This window comes from Caretta caretta, chromosome 22, assembly GCF_965140235.1.
Source record: "Caretta caretta isolate rCarCar2 chromosome 22, rCarCar1.hap1, whole genome shotgun sequence".
NCBI lineage: Eukaryota > Metazoa > Chordata > Testudines > Cheloniidae > Caretta > Caretta caretta.
In genome coordinates, this window is record NC_134227.1 from 14,904,539 (window position 1) to 14,927,531 (window position 22,993).

General features: G+C 44.2%; 1 protein-coding gene across 11 annotated transcripts in view; it reads right to left on the reverse strand.

Moving 5' to 3' along the window:
* The window catches only part of GRAMD1B (GRAM domain containing 1B), a 225,706-nt gene that overhangs the window by 47,804 nt on the left and 154,909 nt on the right, over positions 1-22,993 (reverse strand). For 9 of the 11 annotated variants that reach the window (XR_012665752.1, XM_048827188.2, XM_075122208.1 and 6 more), the window contains one exon: positions 5,270-5,480. Coding sequence is in view for 9 of the 11 variants with exons in the window: in XM_048827188.2 (XP_048683145.1) it covers positions 5,270-5,480 (211 nt within the window). In the remaining 2 variants the exon portion in view is untranslated. Of the gene's footprint in view, positions 1-5,269; positions 5,481-17,997; positions 18,227-22,993 lie in introns of those variants that run through there. The other 2 variants (XM_048827189.2, XR_012665753.1) reach the window with 2 other exon arrangements.

Below are 22,993 nucleotides of genomic sequence, written 5' to 3' on the forward strand. Positions count from 1 at the left end.
ACACAGCGCTACATAGGCACAGAGGGGCAGATGCCGGGGTATCACAGCACACAGTTACTCATCTTCGGCAGCCAGATAACACTTCTCATGGCACCTTGATGAGGGAGGGGATGGGGCTCTTTAACAAGTCTTTTCTTTATAACCTGCTACATCTCTCCAAGTGCTTGCTCGGATTAGCGACCATACCATGTGTAATGGCAGCTCTGCTTAGGGAGATTAAAGGGAATACTCTGGGTAGGAGGCAACAGATCATTCATTTTCTGTATGAATTTCAGATTGTTGGCTAGTACAACAGGGGTGGTCCTACTCCCCATGGAGTCAATGGAGGTCTTGCCATTGATTTTAATGGGAGCAGGATCGTACTTTGCTCTTCTATAGTGCTGCTGCCAGAGGACTCCAAAGCACTTCATATATTGTAAATAATTCAGCTCCACAACACCTTCCAGGAGGCATGGAAGCACCATGATCCACATTTTACAACTGGAGAAACTGAGGCACGGAGAGGTGAAATGACCTGCCTAAGGTTACAAAATGAGTTAGTGGCAGAGCTGGGACTAAAACCCTGAAGATTTGACTCCCAGTCTAACCACTAGGTACCTTTCCCTTTTAACACTACCCAGTTACCAACTACCGAATTTCCATTACCAGGCTGAAGCTTCAGAGACTAAGGGTATGTGAGATTCCCAGCTCAGAAGACATACTCGTTGGAGACAGACACTAAACACAGAATGTAGCTACAACAGCATGAGCAGTATGGTTCATGTGGGGAGAGGGGGCTAGCTGCCCCAACTACGTGCCTGCCGAAAACCCTAGACACATCCTCAGGTCAGCTAGCCCACCCCTCAGCTTTTGCTGTCCCACAGCTATACTCTGTTTTGAATGCACTAGCTCGATGAGAGCTAGCGTGAGCGTCTCCATAAGCAGGGGGTCACACCCCCATCTCCCAGTGCAGACATACGCTGTATCTCAAGCACCTGTTTGTTTTAACCAGTGGTTCTCCAGAGGGCTCAAAAGGCTATGTCGTACATGGAAAGTTATGGAATCGGCTCCAACATGCCACCCAGGTCCACGATAGTTCGAACCTAATGACCTTCAGGACACATTGTAAAGCTCTTCCTTCCTATAAAACCTAATAAATAAATAATATTTTTTTATATTACTGTAACACCTAGGAGCTGTCGTCATGGACCAGGACCCCATGGTGCAAGGCACTGTACAAACTATATTGACAATATAGATCTATTTTACCCTTACCATTCAGACTCAGCACTAGGGGGTGAGTGGGATTAACGGACTCTGAGTGGGGTCACCCCTTTTTATAGGGAAGAGGAAAAAAAATTTTTTAAAAACCTGTTTATGCTTTAACAGCAAAGCAATAGCTTCTATCCCATGTGTAGTGAATATACCGGCTGGCTGGCAATCTAAGGCTGAGGTGGAGCAAAGTGTTTGCTTGCTGTACTGGTGGACTGTCTGAGTTTCACCTGTTAGCAGTGGATGGGGAAGAAAAGAAACTTCCTGAAAAGCATTATTACAGGCTTATTCAAATGTTTCAAAATGACAAGTGAAGTGGCTCCCTCTGATGGCGGAACTGTGTCATGACAACTAACAGGAAACGGAAACATTTCTCCAGTACTGTACAACAGTTAGCAACTGTATAAACACAGAGTCAAATTCATGGGCTCAAGCCGGTTCCCCACCCTTATCAATCTGATCTGCTTTGCATAGGAAAGTGGCATATTTTTCTGCTTGCAAAAGAAAAAGCTGAAATAAAACAATAAGAGGTTGAGAGATGAAATATGAATTTCTTCATCCTGCATGTCTCTGTGTTCCCATACATTGCTGTCTTTCACGATCCCAGCCCTGGACAGACACATCCTCATCTGAGCTGAGAGAGGAATTCAGTCCACTACTTTCATTAGCCCTGGGCTTCCTCTCCCCATTAACCCTGATCCACAACCAAACTCTCCTGAGGTCAGAAGGGGTTTCACGCTTCATAATCAACTCCACCGGCTCCCCCTCAGCACAGCTAGCTTGTAAAGGCAGAGATGGACACAAACTGCATGAGGTACTGGGACATGCCTGTCTGTCCACTGGGGAATGTGCTCAGAACTCCTTTGTACCACCTGTTCACCATCCACATTTCAGAACTCATCTCAGGTTTATTGCACTGTTGTTCTCTCTAATATCGTTTAGAATATTTTGTTCTCATGAAAGCCAGAGTCAGACAGGAAGTGGATTCAGCTGACACCTTGGTGAGTATTTTGCACATACATCTATGCCAATGCGCCTCCAACCAGACCTGTCTATCGGGAGTGCCACCTGCCATTCCAGTGGAGAATTACACAGTACTCTCCCAATGCACCTCCACCCTGACCTGCCATTCCAGTGGTGGCCAATGCTCCCCTTTCAGATATATCCCAGCACCACCTATCCCACTCAGACAGCTCTGCTAACACTCCTCCCTTTGCAGACCCAGCAGAGCTCTCTGCTATTCTGTCTGGGGTTCCCCACAGGATTCTTTTCAATCCACCTCAATCCTGATTTGCAGCATCATGTTACACAGGCAACATCTCCTGAGCCTAGACCAACAATAATGCAAGGCTGAGCCAAATTTTCTGATGTGAACCAATGGGGGACTAAGATAGGACCATCGGTTTCAATGTCCACTGGGAACTAGCCCAGCATTTGAAGCCAAGGTCTTCCCTGGGGAAAGACCAGAATTTTGGGACAGAAAGACATTCAATCTGTTTCACTTTCGTGCTTTATCCCCTAATCATCCCATCACCTGTTTTATTTTTTTATGATCTCCAGGCAATTTAGTTGTTGCTCAGATTTGCAAAAATTCAAACCCAAATATCCTTCCCCTCTGGGAGTTGGTTTCTTACCCTGATGAGAGACATTTTCCATTCATACCTTTCAGAGTGAGCCCATGAATTCTCAGGGTTCCTTAGGAAGCAGGTCTATTCTAAGGGGTACAGCTGTATTCTTTCGAGGTCACTGATCTTTAATATTCATTTCACACAGAAAAACACTCTGAGTCCAGCCTGACTGTGATCAATTGTCATGAATCCCCCACCTCAGAAATGGCAAGTGCCCAGTCATAAAAGTAGTGGAGAAATAACAGAGACCAACCAGCAGGTCTCAAACTTCTAAAAAGTTATGAAGTGGGAAGAGGAGAAAGATGGTGCTATGGAGCTATATTACGCATCACAGCCTGGACGTCTCAATCTGCAAACTGAAAACGAGTCAATATAAGGTTAAAGAAAAGCAAATAGCAAAATAAATAAACTAGAGGATCAAACAGAAGTAAAATAAAGGAGTGTAATGAATGGGCCAGTTCTCATGCCACGTGAATGAATATTAATGAAATCCCAGTGACTTCAAGCGAACCCAGCCTCACAGCTACAGGTGTTGGGGTGAGTGGCCGCTATCACTCCCGCAGAAGCACTGGGAGAATGTCCCATTCCGGGGAGTGTTTCCCAGTACCTCGGGGAGGATTTCTGAGTGTTAAGACAATTCTATGGTGGAGAATGGGGGAGAAGAGAGAAAGCTTACTTTAGAGAGGCGCTTGTGTGACTAAATCAGAAAGAGAGCATGCAGGAGGGAAGAGAGAGAAATTAAAACAAACAAAACAAAACACGATTCACAAAACAATAGGAGGAAAACCCAGAAACACAACAGGAAACATTATCTCCTTCCTTTTCCTGGTTCAAATGGGCCTTAAATAGATATAATGCTGTCGTAGCAAGTGGGCTGGCAGATCAGGAGACCAAAGTCCTCTAGCACAGCACACGCAGTGGTGATGCAAGCTTCCCCTTCACTGCCCCTTACAAATGGGACACACTTCATCTGACGGGACCTCCTCTTGGGCAAAAAAGGAGTTCAGTCTTCACGGACTAGTGAATTTGGGGCTTCTCTGCTGGGACTGACAATGAAAGTGGCAAGGATAACGGTTTGCAGGGAGAGGGGGGTATTCTGTGTGACACAGACAATTAACCAATGATGAACCGGGCTGAGAATCCACCAGCTCATTTCATACAAGCCGGAACGGTACAGATGTGCAGTCGCTGGTGATGTTCTGATGGCATTCAAGGCAAAATGTTTCACCTCATGAATTTTGAAAAGCCACATACACTTCTGAGCAGTGAGCTTTCTTTTGACAAACCCTAGGGCTGGCATCAAAGCTCCTGTTCTGTTCACACATGCCTGGGAATCTGTATGTCATAAGGCAACACTGACCACCTTTAACAAAATCAGCAGGTTGGACAGGCCCATCCCAAATCTCCTTGCATGCCCCCGCCGAGCAATTTTCCCTGTCACTCTGTCCATACAGTGAGGCTCACACTGCAGTTGGCTCCAGTAAGGTCGTGAAAATGATAAAGCCAGTCACCTTCTGGACTGCGGGTACCTGCACTATGAGGGGAAGCAAAGGGCTTTTTACACAGCTCCTTCGGCTTGACGGTGTCAGGACACACCGTGGGCGGGGGGGTAGCTATGGAGAGGCCATCTATGTCAGCTTCTTCTTTCCTTCCTTCCTGCCATGTCCTTTTCCTTAGGAAAAGGAGCCAGTCAGTGCAATACAGCCATCAAGAAGATGCAAAGCGGTCGCTGGGGGGCCCTGGTAACAATAAGCAAAATCCACCCTGCTCCCAGTTTGGATGGGATACACTGGTTGTGGGTAATCCTGCAGCCAAGGAAGCCTGTGGTTCTGGGTGGACGAGAGCCCCTGAATCCATTTATGGTCTTAAATGGGACTGAAGTGGTGCCTAGGACCTGTGCCAGCTCTCTGTGCAGCCTGTACTTCACCCTCAGCAAACCAGAAGCTTTTCAGAGCCCCTTCTGGAGCCCTCCTCCTCAGTTTGTGCCACAGAAACTCGTGGTGAACAGCTGAAAAGGGAGGTTCATTACAGCTGGCTTTCGAGGTCCCGCCAAGAACCGTGCAGGTTCCCAGGGAAAGGGGACACGGGTTCCAAAGCTTCAGCCCACAGAAGCCATTACAGAGCTGCAGTGTGGGCACACTTGCTAGAGCAACTGGTATCTCGTGGTCTGAGCTTAGTGGAGGGGAGACAAGGGTGTATTTAGCACATGCTCAGCTCTGTCCCAACCAGTCAAGTGCCCCTATAGCCAATGGGCACCTCAGCGAAGGTTCTCGGGTAACAATGAGGGAAGGAGAGATATGCAGAGAAGAAAGGCACAGAACAAAGAGTAAGTACAACACTCGAGTGTATATGGGGGGTGGGAGGGGTGATCCTCGGGTCGCACTCCTCACCTTGGAGTTCTTGGCCCCACTGCGGCCTGACTGAGCGGAATAGCTGCGCTGCACACACTGCTCCGGAGTGGAAGGGGATTTGTCTGACGAGTGGTCTGAGCCTTTCTCCACCATGGCGTCTCCTTGGGAGTCCTGTGGGGTCGGGGACCGGGAACGTTTGCGCAGGATGGGGGAGCAGGCAGGCGTGCTGCGGTTCGAGTTACTGGCAGTGCTGGGTGGAGAAAGAACACAGTCAATAACCATATGCCAAGAGGAGCTGAAGCAAAGAACAGCTATTTTATCCACAGCACGTTTAGGTTGGGACAAGGGGAGGTAGTGCCATGTGGCTCCTCTGTATGCGCTCTGGCCAAACTTTCCACACTTGGCTTCCTGAATCTAGACACCTAAAGCCAACTTTAGGACTTGTCTACATAGGAAACATACCATTATAAGCTAAAGTGTGACTATAAACTAATACAGTTATAGCTGTAACGTCCTGTGTGGACACACTTATTCTAGTATAAGAGGGCCTTTTTTGTTTGGTTTAGCTTATGTCATTCGGGAAGGGGTTTAAGCTAAACTGAAAAAGCCACCCTAATTCCAGAATGAAAGTATCTACCCTGAGGGTTCATACCAGTATAACTACAGCTGTACACCTATACTGATATAACACAAAACTTTCCTTATAGACAAGCACTTAGGCTCCTAAGCAAATGGTCTGATTTTCAAAAGATGCTGAGCACTCACAGTTCTCAGTGAGGTTACTAGAAGTGGCAGGTACACAGCTTCTCTTCAAAACAGACCAGCTATTTAGGTGCCTAAATATGGCATCAGGTCCCTAAATTATTGCCTACACTAGAAAGGGCTTGCTGATTTAACTCTCCTAACAAACCTCCCTAGTTTAGACACGCTTATACCAGTTCCCCAAGCAAACTAGCAAAAGGACTTTTTTGCTGGCATAACTGCATCTACACTGGGACTTTTGCCAGCACAGCAACATCAGTAAAAATAAATAAATAAATCACACCCCTTCACTGAAATAGCTAAGCCGGCAAAAGCTTTAAGTGGAGACCAGACCTAACTTTGGGTATATTCTGACCATTCTTACACAACAGATCTGGTCGAACACTGCAAAACCACCATACACAAATATGAATTTGAATTCTGAGTTTGATCCCATTCATGCCTCTTATTATTTCCATTTCACAAACATTTGGAATTTTTTGCCCAATAAAAATTATCCAGCATAGTGTGATTTTCTTCATACAGACATCTGGGGGATGTCTTTTCTTTCTATGAATATCAGTATGCACAGGCAAACAGGGGTATTTGTTTAACAACAAGGACATTTGCTGTTCATTATTCATTCTTTACTGGTAATTATTCTTCTTTTTAAAAAGCTCAAGTTATCCAGTCAGGAAGCTGAAACAGTGCTATATGACTTACATGACGAACAGTATACCATAAGTAAAGAACAGCGAACGGTTCATTAACAACCCATAGGCTGAACTTTGTGCACGTAAATTATACGGTGAAATTACCTATAAATACAATTGCAGAAATCAGGGTTGGTTTATGGACAGAAATAAAGGGCTAAATTTGTTGGATAATGTATTTCCGATGAGTAATTCAGACAGCTACATTATACAGAGATTATTCCCCTTACTATGACCCACAATTATACAGATGGGAGTAAAACAGTATTGCCAACCCCAGTTGTTCAAAAATCATGGATTATCTTAAAAATAATGAGGTGATAAATACAGGGAAAGGTTATCCTACCATCACTGGAGATCTGGAAATGTGTATTGCCATGGCAGCACTCTACACCTATTGTTCACTAGCAGAAGCACAAGACTGAGCAAACAGTAAATCTCTGGGCTTTCACCTTGGAACTCTGTGAAACAGTTTCATTTTCACATACATAAGGGCAAACTAAAACTTCAGCTTTCCCACTTGAACTGTCTGCAATGTCAATCAGCTCCTCTGTAAAGCCCCTTATGGGATATGACTGGCCAGAGAGCATGTAGGAGGACAGAAGAACACAGACAGACACATTAATGGAGCAAGAGAGAAACAGAGAAAGAAACAGGAGTGTGGAAAAGAAAAAACCCATTAAAGAATGGACTCATCCTTTGTTCTATCCAATGTGGAGAGACTCAAGTTTGTGCTTAAGAATCAGGGAGATATGTGACAAACACTCGACCAGCTGCTGATTTCCCCATTTGCTTTTCTTTCTTACTCTCCCTCTTTGTTTGTTTTTATTATTGAGAAACCCATCCTCCCCAAAGGCAATCCACAAAATCTGATTCAGCTAAGAAGAACTGCACTGAAGACTATCTCAACTCCTGGAGGGTGACAGTATCCTAGACTGTAGAATGGCCCCATGCAGCCAGGATTCCTTGCTTCAAACCACGCGTATAGGTGGCTGCCGTGGGATGTACCACAGAGAAAAAAAGAAATGAGGCTGGAAGCCCTCATCTGCTCCCATAGCTCACTGTCTCTGTGGTCATGCATGACTCTCCCCGCCCCAGCCTCCCCTGCCTATGAATCAGGGTGATTATAACTTTGCTCCATTCACATGTGACCCCAACCCAATGTCAGCGTAATGTGTAAATCGTCCCCAGCCCAATCTGCTTCCTAAGCTTTTTGAATAATGTTAACAGAGGGCCATGCTTCCACCAGTGGAAAAGAACAATGATGGAGGAAAAAAACATAACTATAGCCAAGAAGAGTCTGGACCTAAATTTTCAGAAATGACTACAGAGGTTGGTGGCTTCAGTCTGCGAGTATTCAACATGAGACACATCAAAGGGGTTAAATTTTCAGGGGGCAGGTGCTTAGCAATTTCTCCAAAGCAGGCCCCCCTTAAGGAGTTGGGTGACCAAAATCACTCGTCACTTTTTAAAATCTCGGCTCTGGTTCTAAAATTGATCTGGTCCGAAGTATTGTTGGAGACCTTCTCAAGCCAGGTCTATACAATGGAGTGCCCCCACAAAGCATCTGGTTATTTATGTCACTACAGCAAAGACCCACTCACCATATGATCTTGGAATTTCTTTCTTCTTTCACCCCCTTCCCCATTGCAGTGGTGTACTGACACAGTAAAGCTGTACCACACCCCCGTTCTATAATCTACCTGTATTTATGTTTCTGAACACTCATCATGTACTTAAGAGTAGGAGATTCCATTTTTCCCCAGTCAGTTTCCCATTAGACATGTTGACCTAATATTTGGAAACCATCAATTCTAAAAAGAAAAGGAGTACTTGTGGCACCTTAGAGACTAACCAATTTATTTGAGCATGAGCTTTCGTGAGCTACAGCTCACTTCATCAGATGTATACCGTGGAAACTGCAGCAGTCTGATGAAGTGAGCTGTAGCTCACGAAAGCTCATGCTCAAATAAATTGGTTAGTCTCTAAGTGCCACAAGTACTCCTTTTCTTTTTGCGAATACAGACTAACACGGCTGTTCCTCTGAAACCCATCAATTCTAAATCATTGCTCAAGAAACCAAAACTCCAAGACCTAACCTGGAGCAGGAGGATTGTTTCTCACCAGTCCTAACACCATCACCTAACACCTGCTCTCCTGCTGGACTCCTCAGATGCCACACCAGGTATTCACTCTGCCTTTTGTGAGACCAACACTAGAGGTTTGTCCATTTCACTAACAGCCCAAAGGCCCTGTCAGTATTACAAGCATCAACACTGCTACTTTCAGACTTTTGAGACGGGTATTCTAGACTGTCAGCTTCTACCTTACTGATGAACATGAGGCCTAGCTTCTGTGCAGAGCCTGGGTGAATAGCCTTTGCGCACCACCAGCTCAACTCTGCATGTTGCAATTTACGACGGACCTGGACTGATGCAGGAGTGGGTGGGCAAGATTCTGTGGCCTGCAATGTGCAGGAAGTCAAACTAGACAATCACGATGGTCCCTTCTGACCTTAAAGTCTATGAGTCAATTCAGAGTATAAAGTGTGAAAAATTCATGCAAATCACAAATAAATTGGAGGAAACTAAGATGTGTTCACAGATATTCTGTGAGAAGGAAGAGAAGTTATGTAAATTATTCACTGTAAATTATTCACTCAGATCTGTGAAATCCCAAATGCTTTTCTGAAGCATCTTCATTTTACAAAAGGAAAAACTGAGGAAGAGACAGATTAAAGAACATGCCCAACATCACACAACAAGCTAGTTGGACAGACATGAAGAAAACACAGGAATCCTGACACCCTGCTCTAACCTCCAGCCAAAAAACACACATAGGTTGCTGGAATTTTATGCAGTACTGCTGTCCTAAACAATTAATAATGGACAATGTTCAGGAAACCTCTCTGGAGCATGACTGCAGTCCAGGGTTGCCACATGGTTCTGAATGCTCTGTTCTCTACCACGTCCTGTTCTATCTGGCCACTGCTCAGGTATTCAGAAACCTAAATACGCTTGCAACATAGAGAAACTTCCAAAGGTTTAATCCATCAGGACTATACTAGAAATAGGGTCATTAAAACAAAGGATTGAGCAAAAGGAGATGTGTGTAACACCCACACCCACCCTCACCTGCAAAGGCTTAATTATTTATCTGGCTTATGAGATATTGTCTGGACCTCTTTAACCTAGAAAGCCCATGAAAGCAACAGGCTCTTTGCAAGATCCCAGCTGGTTCAGTTAGAATTGACTTTTTCACAGTATTTTTGGCATGAATGCTACCTCTCCAGGCTGAACAAAGGATGTGCCATGGTGCACTGTTTTAAATTCGTAGAAGCACTGCAGTGTGCCTAAGATCCCCAGTCGTGAACCAGGCCACCTCACTGTGCTAGGCACTGTACAAACATGCAGCAGTTTATCAGAAATGTTTATGTCCACTTAAAGTTTGGATGAAAGTTCAGGATGGTTCTAAATGTTGTGTTCTGGGGTTACTAGGATCTCCTTAAATCAAGGTACTGAAACTTGACAATGAGGTACCTCAAACGTTGAGCTCTACTGATAGCATCCGCACTGCATAAGTGTTCCATAGCACTGCATCAACTTCTCAAGTCCCGTCTCTGGCATGCACTGGGCGCAACATAAAATCTAGGATGGATTCTCTGAGGGAAGTCTCTTGTTTAGTTTGCTCCAGAACTCAGGTCAGGAACTTGAAATGCATGTCCCCAAGATATGATACTAAATCTGTCTGATCTGGTTCACTCATCCCTATTACAGCTGCATGAAACTCATTGACTTTCTTTGTAAGGTTTGTGCAAACTTTTCTCACCAGTTTCAGTTTGAGTGAGTTCAAACTTCACAAGTTTCACTTTGAGTTCCAGCTTCAAACAAAACTCCAAAACACAGAGAGAAATCCAATCAAAGTTTTGCTTGGTTTTAGCTTAAAACTATGAAAGAACATTTAACCTTGCCTGGTTTCCACTGGAAAGCATAAAACAGCCCTGATTAGCTCAAAACAAGACCTCCATGTATATGTGGAATTCAGCTCAGGTTTGCCACAAAGTTGGAGACCCTTTTGCCCGAACTGTCCAGAATTTCAGTTTTGTAATTAAACCCAGACTGAGGCAGCCTCATTTAAAGGTTGTAATGAAGGTTTTGCCCGAACTCCAACTTATAGATACAAACATATGTACGAAAATACAGACACATACAGTGTCTGCCTAGTTTTCAAATGGTGCTTTTGAGAGCAGAAACTAGTCCAGAACATTTACCATCTTCAAAGCGCTTTACAAAACATAAATCCAATCAGTTTGCACAGCATCTCTGTTAGGATTATCACCACTGCACAGACAGGGAAAATGAGAGAGAGAGATGGACTTCTCCAAGGCCCTACCCTGAGTCAGTGGCAGAGTGGGGAGTAGGACTCAGGAGATTCTGGCTGCTAGTGTTATCACCTGATCATTGGACAACAGTGACTATCCCATTCCTGACATGGAGAGCTCTGCTGGAGTGCACATAATGTGTGCGAAGAGTCTGTTTATTCAGCCTTTCTATTCAAGCACAAAGAGGACAAGAACAACACACACATTACACAAGTGCGAAGCCCTGTCCTCACTCACCTCCCCCCCACCTCAGCCCCTGAAAAACTCTCCGTTGCTCCTGTTCACTCCCAGAGTTTTGAATCTGACCCAAGGAACAGCCATGACGAACGCTTTTTGTTGTTTCCATAGTGACCAAGGCCTGCAATAGAACCGGGAGTCCATGCTTCAAATGCCAAAATGGATTGACCCACTTTGAAAAATATAATAATAAATAATGCTTTACAGATCTCGCTGACCAGAGTCCGTTCAGACCCACAGATGCCTCAACAAGGTGGTCTTGAGAAGTTACTGTATATCACATTAGGTGACAGAACAAAAGTGATCCAGCCAGAGAACAAGCAAAGTCCCTTTTTGGGATACATGGGTCAGGGAACATCTTTACATTCTGTGTCTGTACAGTGCCTAACACAACTGGGTCCCGGTCCATAGCCGGGGCTTCAAGGCACTACTACAAAACAAATAATAAACTAATAACGAGGGGATGGCTAGAGAGATAGGGAGAATTTCTGCTCCCACCTGCACTCAAGTCAATGGAGTGACTGCCTGTAACCTGGTTTAACATAGCACAGAATTAGGCCCTGCATCCAAGTGGCGGGAAAAGAAAACAGTCTATCCTCATTACATAGCATATAGAGAAGTTAACTGGTCACATTCAACCCTTGTGTAACTCCACTGAAGCCCATTAAATGAAATGACACTAAGAATGCACACATGATGAGACAAAAAAACACCTTCTACTGGAAGATTGTCTGGAAAGGTTTGTATCCATGGACAAGTGGAGAATATACTGAACAGCAGTGTTTGTGAATGTTTACAAGTGACATCCATGTTCTAGAGGTATGCTTGCATCCCTTTGAGCAATAGAGAGACCCTCAGTACCACCGCTCTTGTCCTCCGGGGGTAACTCAAGCAGAACCTCTGGTTTTGATTGAGTTTTCTGACTAATTTTGAACCCAGGATGTTCAAGTGGTCTTGGAAATAGGCAAAATGAGTTTGGCTATCCTAAAATATACTGAAATCACACCACATGTCACTAAAATGAAGCCGCCTCTGGGTTAAAAAGAAACCATTTAACAGCCCATACCAACACTACCCTTAAAACAGTATTCTGCAGCAATGGCCCAAAACAATACGTCTTATGACTGTGATATTGCAGCATTTTGAGCTATTACTGTAAAATATCATAGTATTATTTTAAGTTACAATACCCAATTGTTTAAGAGAGGAAGTGAAGAATATTAAATCGATTTGAACCTGCCAGATGAAGAACGTGAACTAGAATTTATCCAGGATGGTGATCATTACATTGCAAACAGTGCCAAGGAATTATTTTTTAATGTCCAAGACGTCTCATTTGCAAAAATGGCAACTTCAGCCACACAATGCTCTCGAGCAACATTGGGGTCACTCGTCATTACTGAAAAGGAAGACCGCCGCCTGCTGAATAACCAACACCACTTCCTGTAGCACCCCTGGTGTTCCTAAGAGGTCTCCCAGCTAAGCCTTGACCCAGCCCAACCCGCTCATCTTGGGAGAACTAACAGTATCCTATCCTCACAAATAAGAGAATATTTTAATATCGACTTCATCCGCACATCGCACAAGAAAGTATAAAACTTAGTTTAAATTTTACAGAACAAACACACTGCAGCTACTATCCCTACCTCTGGCTCCCCCAGTTTGTCCTGTCTGCTAGACTGTAAGCTCTTCATGGCAGGGAACAGTGGTTATTTGGGAATATTGTACAGTGCTGAGCACACTGGGCTTGATCCTGCAAGGTAGTGAGTTTCAAGTGCTTGTGTAGTTCCATTGACACACCTGAAATTAAACATTGGATCAAGCCTACAATTGGTGCTACAAAAAATAAAAATACAATAATAAAGAAAACATGAAATCATAGTATGTTGGGGCCATTCAGAAAGGCTAATGTCAAAGCAATACCTCTTTATGGACTAGGAATGTGTAAAGAGAGAAGCATCTGGTCAATGAATAAATAAAAAGTTAGTTCCATGTTCAAAAGTTAGACACGGACCCTTGTTATAAATTGTCTCCTCCACTTTCTACTTTGACATGGGTAGAACATGCCACCTATCTAGGTTTCTGTCATCTACTCATAGATAAGTGAGCCAGTCGGAATGAAATATGAAGCAATGAAAAGCACTGCTCAAATTCAAACTAAATTCAAACGGAAACTTGTGAGAGACTCCAAAATACTTCGTTACTTCCCCTTCCATTCCCTGGCCTTTCCCCCCCTCCCGGCCCTTCATTTTTACTCCATCTCTGCCCTCCTGGATTCTACCCAACTGAGAAGTGCCACATACAGGTTAGACAAACATTTGTCAAGTATACTTAGCTCAGCCTTAGCTCAGGGAGATGGACGAGAGGAACTCGAGGTCCCTTCCAGCCCTACACTTCTGTGATTCTTCTGAGTGAGGTTGCTCTCAGCATTTCTGACCCAAGAGGGAGCAGAGATCTCTTGAGATTTCACAAGATTTCCTGCCCAGCTTTACACACCAAAGAGATTTGGGATAATTCAGATCTGAAACCAAGCTGCATGTACTTTGCCAATCCCCTGAACTTTTTGAAGTTCACCTATTTTTGCTACTCACAGTTTACGCAGGAGATTCCCTGACCCCCAGTCTCCATGAGCTGAACTCACTTGGCAGAACTGAAACTGAGGATATTGCTCAGTGATTAGAGGCTAGTGAAGGAATCTGATGCTCCACACAGTATATACGTGAGACAGCATGGCCCAGTGGGAAGGGCCTTGGACAAGGAGTCATGAAACTTGAGTTGTATTCCCAACTCTGGCACTCATTCTGTGTGTCACCCTCAGTTACCTCTCTGTGCCTTGGTATCTATGTCTATAGAATGGAAGATATACTTGCACATATTTGGAAAGTGCTTTGGACGGGCGGGGTCTATGGATGAAAGAATATTTATTATATAACCAGCTTAGCCGTGACTGAGCCCAGGCTTGTGTCTAACACTTAAAAGGGGCAAGGATCAATGCTTTATGTATACACGGGCAAAGAATTTCAGTACAGCTGAAAGTTAACAGATTGGCAACCCTCAGATTGAAGTCATCTATCTGCACACAAAGCAGAGAGTGTACCGGGAGCAGCAGCATAAACTACACCATCACCAATGTGCCTCAACCCTGACTTGAAGGTACCACCTCCAGTGGTAAGATCAGAGTTACTCTCTGCAGCTTCCCTGCAGAAACTGTCAACAAGGCAGATAATAGTGCCATCCCTGAAGGTGGCTTTTCTGTGATATGGACTCGTGTCCAGTGGAAACAGGGCTGAGACTCACTAATTCATTTCATGTAGGCTACCAAACAGCCATCAGATGATGGTAACTTTTGGTCACTCCCAATCTGGTTTGGCTTCAGAGTGGAAACCTAAGAATGAAAATCTCTGTATATACCTTCAACCTATCGCCCGAGCTTCCCAGTCACCTGTGTCTAGTAGCAATATATTGCTGTTATACAGACTACCCTTTGGGGGAAATCATATAAATTTAACAGGGTGAAACCCATAGGGTTGTACATAAATTACACAGCATTCTATGAGCATCTCTCTATAAACCTATCAGAGTGTGGGATCCTTTTGACAGAATTTTTAAACAACCCTTGACAGAATTTTTAAACAACCCTATAGACTTAAACAGAGAATTAGATCCTGGCCATAGAATGCTAGAAGTTGGTTTAACATTTCTATTGGAAAGGTTTTCATTCTGTATGAAATTCTACAACATATTTACATAGGCACAAGATAAGATTAATCAAATTTCATGCTTCAAGGTTTCTCTGCAGGTGTCAAGAAGGAATTTGCCCTACACCCACTCACAGCATTGCATAGTCAGTCAAATGTATTCTTAATAATGCCATTGCTTTTCTGTGAATGCTCTGATATTGGTCACTGCTGGAGGCAAAACATCAGACCTGGTGGATGAAAAGTCGGATCTCTCAAGGAAATTCCCATCTTGCTGTGTTTGAAACAGAGTGCTACTTGCTCCCCTGTTCCCAGCCCACAGTGGCTAGCAATACTTCTGGAGATCGCAGAGAAGAAATGGGAGATGTTTTCAAAGCACCAGCAACAATCTGGCAGCAGTGTAAAGTAGGATGCTGACTTGTACACCCAACCTCCATTAATGATACTGTCAACACAAAAATCATATTTTTATCAAGCACTGTTCACCCTGAAGGAGCACAAAGCACTTCACACATTATTTACTGAAAATCCCATCCCCACTACTGAAATACAGCCATGTCTGTGGTAGAGTGAGGCAAACCACCCACCCGCACATAATGTGATGCATCAACAGTGGAGGGAAATTTGTCTGTCAAACTTCTTCAGAGATGTGCTTAGCAGACAGGTTATTGGTTTCTAAGTTCTCCACTGAACAGTCCCCACACAGGCAGGGGCACTGAACTCAATGTCAATTACTTAATAAGGATGAAGTGAAACTAACTGGCATATGAATTTGGACTGAACTTGTGCTCCCTGTGTCCCCAGGATAGAGTTGACAGCTCTTGTGGTTTTATCGTGAGTCTCGGAATATTTGGTACTTTTCTGAAAGGCCCAGAACCTGGGGTCCCTGTGCTTACAGGAGAATTGCAGCTTTCATTAAAAAGAAAAAAATATATATTTCTAGCTATCCGGGTTGTGGAGAAAAATTGCAACCAGAATGCAACCTAAAGGTTATAAAAGCAAAAGACAAATAAACAGAAACCCAAATTTTATTTTTCATCTCATGACTGGGGAAGCGGGGCACTGTGGGGGGCACAAAAGGCTGACTTGATTTTTCAATGCTTGGAACAGGCGATACTGTCCCTATAGCAATATTCATAGGTAGGTATGTGGAGGAGTTGCCACAAAAATCCAATTCAATGCTAAATAACAATGTTGTTCTTTGGACGGAGACCTGTACGTACACCTCACAGTGGTAACAGTATGACCACATAAGATGAATGACCAGGTACCCTTGCTTCCCATCCCACTCCCCCTCCCGCAACGTTCCCCCAACAAGGAGAAAACCGTAATCGGGGGAGGGGGATGAACCTAGCAATGCTAGAGTCTTCCTGGACACATTGCATTCTTCTGGCGGGGGGAGGGATTTGTAACAGATTGATGAATGCCTAAAGGCGCCTCATGCCACATCATGCTACTGACAACGCGGGGGTGGATAGGGAGATTGTCTTTCACAGGACAGGAAGATGAAGCAAGAGGCTGACATCCTCCCACTCAGTACCTGCTGCTCATATGGATCGTCTTTCATAGGCTAATGGAAGCTGCTGTGATCTTCAGAACTGGTTAATGGGGATCAAATCGATTTCCTCTGCTGGTCACCTGATGCTGCTCCAATTTACTGTCCTGAAAATATCAATATTCCAGTCCCCCGTCCCCCACACACACCCTGCCTGGCAAAGCAACACTCCCAAGGTAAATGTTAACAATAAGCCAGGTTAAGGGGCTGCCCAGTGTCAGAAGCCAGCAGTGCAGACACATGGAATCCGGCAGAGGTGAAAACACCTATTAGGTCATGCACAGGCCACCCCCCATTGGGGACTGGTGCAGGATTGTTTTTGACACAGCATATTCTCTCTTGCTTTGTTCAGCTTTAGTTTTAAACAAGTCAGGCAGCTGGGGGGGGGGCGCTTCCCTTGACAGAACATTTCCCAGCCTGGCACAAAATTATTCCTAAAATTCAGCATTAAGTTTCCTTTGCTTAATTTCATATTGCTGGACCAAAGTCGCAGCTCCACTGTAACTCTCTCAGTTAAAAGGACTTACCCCAGAGATGCATTTGGCTCACACTGTGTACGTCTGTCTCTGTTAAAGAACAGAGCAATTTCTGCGACAGAAAGGGCTATATTATCAACCAGCTGATTACAGAAAAGCAAATAATTTTTCTCAGGGCAGAGGATTTGTAAGTGTCCCACTATTGCTAAACACTGACAGTACATTCAGTCCTGCTTCCCTATCATCCCCCTATCAGACACAAGCCACCTGTGCGGACCCTGGCCTGTAAAGTAATACTATACACACACTGCCTTCCCCCATCATTGTGAATATATAAACAGGGGAGGATGGAATGCAAAGAGAAGACAGAGAGTGTGCGTGTGTTGTAGCCAGGGAGCACATGGGTACACACACATCCCTGCAGCAGCTCTGGCTGCTGCTCCATGACGCATTGCTAATTCAACCATCTCTCTGTCTTGGGTCCCCTTCTACCTCTCTCAATCCTCCCAGATGTTTAGACCAGCAGCAGCCTCCTTTCTGAGAGCTGGAGCAGGGGGACAGGGGCTGGGAGAAAGGAAAGGGAGGGCTGGCAGGATCCGACTGATCGTGTCATTTTCAGCAACTGAAATCACTGCTTCAGCAATTCCATTGCAGGGGGTGGGGGGATTACCCCAACAAGAGGGAAAAACAAAGCATCTCTGCAACATGATGTCACACTCGCTGCTAATCTCCCACCGAAGAGAGACGAGCAGCAGCAACCAACATGGACTCCAGATTTAATCTGCCTGGAAAGCGTATGTTCAGGCAGGAGATTTCTTCCTCCACCCCCAGCAATCCCGTGCAAGCCCACAGCGCCCAGAAAGTCTCTCCCCCATCCACATACGCTGCAAACAGAGCGCACCACACACAGAGAGGCAGAGAGAGACGCACAAGCATCAGCAGAACGAAGAGGAGAGGAGCACTAACCTGGTAGCCATTGGGGACCGTAGCACAGCGCAGAGCCGCTAGGAATTCATTCATTCATGCAGTGGTGTGTGGGGGGAGGGTACTCACCTCCTGGACCATTTCAAAGCCCTTCTCTAAAGAAAGAGGTGGGTGGGGGCTCAGTGGCTGAGCGAGCCCCCTCTGTCTGCAGCGCTGCAGAGCTCTGGGGTCCCTGGCATAGCTCTGTTTCTCCCCCTCCCCCACCACCCCAGCGATGTGGGCTTTTTGGTTATTTTATATATCTATCTATTGTTGGGCTGTATGTATGGAGGGCGCTCTGCCTCTCTCCCTGTCAGGGTGTCTCACACACAGCTGCTTGCTCGCTCTCACACGCACGCACACATCCACACACACGCACAGAGTCTGCTGGCTGGCTGCTGGTCGGTTTACATAATGCAACCCCTTTGGTGCAGTCAGCCTCCTCAATTATTCACGTCTGTCCTGAATGGTGCGCTGCCAGGGCTCTGGTTTTATACAACGCTCCCCTGAACCTCAGAGAGTGCCGTCCAGCCAAGATGAAGCTTACAGGGGGGTTTGCAGGGACACCTCCCCGTTAAAACCCTATGCATGCACACACACTAAATATACTCTGTGGAAGCTCCAAACCTTGTCTTTCACCAACAGAAGTTGGTCCAATAAAAGGTATTACCTCACCCATCTTGTCTCTCTCCTAGATAATATATTATAGCCATACAGACACTCCCCGGGTTACGCAAGACACTACTTACGCAAATTCGTGCTTATGGGAAAAGTTTTGTGAGCTAGAAATAGGAGGGTTGGAGGGTTTTTTTGGCGTAACGTTCGGATATACATTTCCGACTCACACAAAATTCGAGTTACACAAGGCTTCCTGGAATGGAACGATTGCTTAAGTCGGGGAGCATCTGTATATTCCTACCTGCTCCTCTCATCACCACTACTTCAGACTATTAAAACTAATGGGAGAAAGTTCAAAACCTATCTGACTTTTACACCACCCAGGGCTTGTCTATCTAACAGGGAAGTTTTAGCTATTATACCGGTATAGTTAAACAACAGTTATACCAGCCTATCCCCCAGCATCAAATCTCATGGGAGGTTTTTTCAGTTTATCTTAACCCCACTCCTTTCAAAGCAACATTAACTAAACCCCAAAAAAGGCCCTCTTATATGAAAAAGGGCTTGTCTACACAGCAAAATTAATTACAATAGTTATTACGCTTTCAAGCCAATCCCAACCTTAATCTGAAATAACTCGCAAGTGTAGACAAGTCCTTTCAGAGTGTCCAAGAAAGAGGTTGTGTCCGTATAACGACGGCAGTTTAAATTCACATCTTAGCTTATACAGGTATGACTTTGGCCTCTTAGCTTCCTTTTGTTGCATTTTACTCACTCCCCATCATGACTGGGGTGGGTCAGTTTCTCTTTTGTTTATAATCATTTACACCTTTCACTTCCAAATGCAGGAAGGGGCTGATCCCTCAAGGTGCTAAACACCATCAACTCTAGTCAAAATTACTGGGAGTGGAAGATGCTCAAAACCCAGCAAAAGTGCTCAGTACCTGGCAGGATTGGGCCACCCCACAATCCACTAATGTCTGGGCTGCAAATACTGTAGGGAATTTTAACTTGAAAATGCAGATTAGTAGCATTGTCTTCTTTTAACTTTAGGCAAACATTTCCATTATACATGGAATATCCATACACCTTTTTCTGGCTTATTTTAATTCACTTCCAAACGGGATTTAACTAATTCAGCAAAAAGGAACTCAGAATAAGAGTGCCCACACACAAATTATTCAGGAATAGTAATTCCAAGACAGTTATTCCTGAATAGCGACATCATTGCAGAGAAGCCCTGAGGCCCACCACAGGAGTAAACACTAAAATGAATCTTACCCCTCAGCCATCTTCAATTATTTTCCAGCAGTTTATTGTTAAACATTGTACGTTAACAATACACACTATTTATTGGTTGTCAGTAGCATCTTCAATATGCGAAGCACTTTCCTAAACAGAAAAGCAGGCACAATCCTTGCCTCCAAGAGCTGACAAATAATAGTCTCGCCCATATACATACACACATGCACACGCTTGTCTCATACTATCACAATGTTCACATTGCTACGCTGAGTAGCTTTGCTATGTTATTGCTGCGATTTAGCTCATGAATTACACCTTACCCTCCCTATTGTTTGTAGTACAGTACTGCCAATCCCAAGAATTCAAACATCATGAGTCAGAGCCCCAAATCTCATGAGACTGGCTTAAAAATCGGAAGATTTTATTTAAAAAAAAACAATAAACTGGGATTTCTTTTTATTTGTCTTCTGGTATTTGAACTTCAGGGTCCACCCAGATCATGTTTTCAAGCTTGTCTATGCAACCATGTGAGGGCCAGAAACTTTCACGAAGACAAAAAGGGAAACAGATTCTCATGTGATTACAGGACTACAAGTGCTCGGACTTTGAGAGAAGCACCAAATAACATAAGACACGATAACAATTGTAAGAGTTGGCAACATTGTGAGTCACTTCACCTTATCCGGTAATATCTGAATTTAGCCACCATCTGTGCAAAGGATCCATAAAGGACAGAACTTTCCCCCCATGTGGAATTGCACTGACGTTCCCCAGGACAGGGTACAAGCCTAAGGATCCATCCACAGAATGAGGCTTTAGGTCCCAGTCCTGCAATTCTTTGTGCATGGGCTGACCTTGCACCAACATGCAGCCCCATTTAAATCAAAGGGACTCCACAGAGCATAATGCAATGCAGAAGCAGAGCCCTAAGACTTTAATTTATTGGACCATATCTTAATGTTTTTTCCCTTCTGTGAAGTGCGTGGTACACTTCTGGCAACTGTATAAATCAATAATAAAAAGCACAATGGGGTTCTTCATGGTGGTGCTTAAGTACTTCCACAATACAAATAACAATACTAAACAGTAATACTGCAGTATCTCTCTTTCTCCAGGTACAAAAACAGGGTGGAACCATAGTGCCACCCTAGTTAAGGTTGTATGTAGATTTTCATTTTAATGGGGTGAAAGCGTTCTATAAAACCTATTTTGAGTTAGAGGTGTAATTTCAAATGTTTACAGTAGTTTATAAACTGCTTGAATTTTCTAGAGCATTATTGGAGGCAGGGGGACCAACATCCTCTCCCCTCCAAAACAAAACAAACAAAACAAAACAAAACCTGTTTACAATTATTTCAAAAAGCACCAAACGGCCAACATCTTTTTGGTGTCCAATGCTTTTGTATAACCCCTTTTGAACACGTAGTAGAGCAGTCTGCGGTGTGAAATAAGATGTGTGAGAGTCACTGCCATGCCTCGTTGGAAAGGATGTGTGTGAAAAGTTACAACACATTTTGTATGAATAATTAGGTTTTTAAAGTGACTGTTTTTGAATGTCCACGTAAGAGGTATCATGACATAAGATATGACGACAGCATAGGAGTTATAGCAACACAATAATAGTGCGTTTAGGAGGATGCAGTGTTGCAGACATACTGCTTACTATGACTGCACCCTAGAGGACTCAACTGTAATCTACCCTAACACACTGAATCTCATTCCCTCCCTCCTCCCCCTACTTAGGGGCCAGACCACAGATCTGATTTAAAGAGTCTGCTCTTACCTTTGAGCTAATGAACCTGTTAATTTAGGCTGTACTAGAGGTTCATGCTGTTCGAGCCAGAGTTCTCAGATTGAACCTCTGCAGACACATTTGGGGATTTGAATATCTACAAACCCCTGACAGTTGGAATGAGCTTTTCTGCTCAGAGGAGTGTGTAATCCATGCTAACAAAGTATATGTGGTTTTGTCCCCCTCTAGTGGCTAAATGATATGTGATGATGCCGTTACTTGAGTCAATCACAGGGAAATGAGCCCTGGACGTTTGCATTTAGAGCAGTGATTTTCAACCTCTTTTCATTTGCAGACCCCTAAAAATTTTTGAATGGAGGTACGGACCCCTTTGGAACTCTTAGGCATAGGCTGTGGAACCCCAAGGGTCCATGGACCACAGGTTGAAAACCACTGATTCAGAAGCATGAGCTGCTACTGCTTTGGCAAAAGGACTAGGACCATTAGGACAAAACCAGGAGCAGACTCATAAACCTCAACATGTGGTGTTGCCACTACTGAGCAATGAAGAGCCATGCTCCGTGAGCAAGGGATATACAATATTTTCAGCAGAAGTGATTCAGAGCATTCTGGATTAGCCACGGTATCTTGCAGTGGTGGCATACAAAATGGGGTCAAGATATTACAGCTTGACAATACTTTGGACATGCATTAGCTCATCTCCTCACTCACTCACTGCTGGCCCTGTCTGGCCAGAGCCATAGTCTCCCCCATAAAAGTCCCACATTCATGTACCTCCCTCCTCCGGTCAAATTAGGGCTCATCATGTAAAACTTTAATGGTGGCCTCAGTGTACTATAGCAGAGTTATTTTCTCAATGAACGGACTGTGTGACAATTAAATGTGTCAATCTGCTGATACAAGGGAATGTGAGGTCACCATCAAGGTTTTTCATGATAGAGTTAGATGAAATCAAGGTACATATGATCTTCTACTGTGTACTGGAGATGAAGTGAATGCCTTTTGGAGTGTGTTATCAAGAGCACTCTAGGCAACGTGAAGATGGCAAGCAGTAAGACTTTCCCCTTAACTTGTTACTTTCATGCTTTCAAGGATTTGTGCCCATCCTGATGCAATCTTAACTGTCATTAATTTAGTTCTGTTTAGGATAATACACAAGGTAGGGAGAGTGATGGGTGAACGACAAACCTTTCAGGGTACAGAGAAAAGTTCAGCTACCAAACTACTTGTGTCTAATAAAATTGGGCACTTGTATTTCCAGCCCCAGATGGGAGTCATGAAAATAAAAAGTGATTTTAAATAAAAAAAAGTTCATTCAACTCAGACTTATTTCTAGTGATGTGTAAAGATCAAAATATTTGATAGTTCAAAGAACCCAGAATC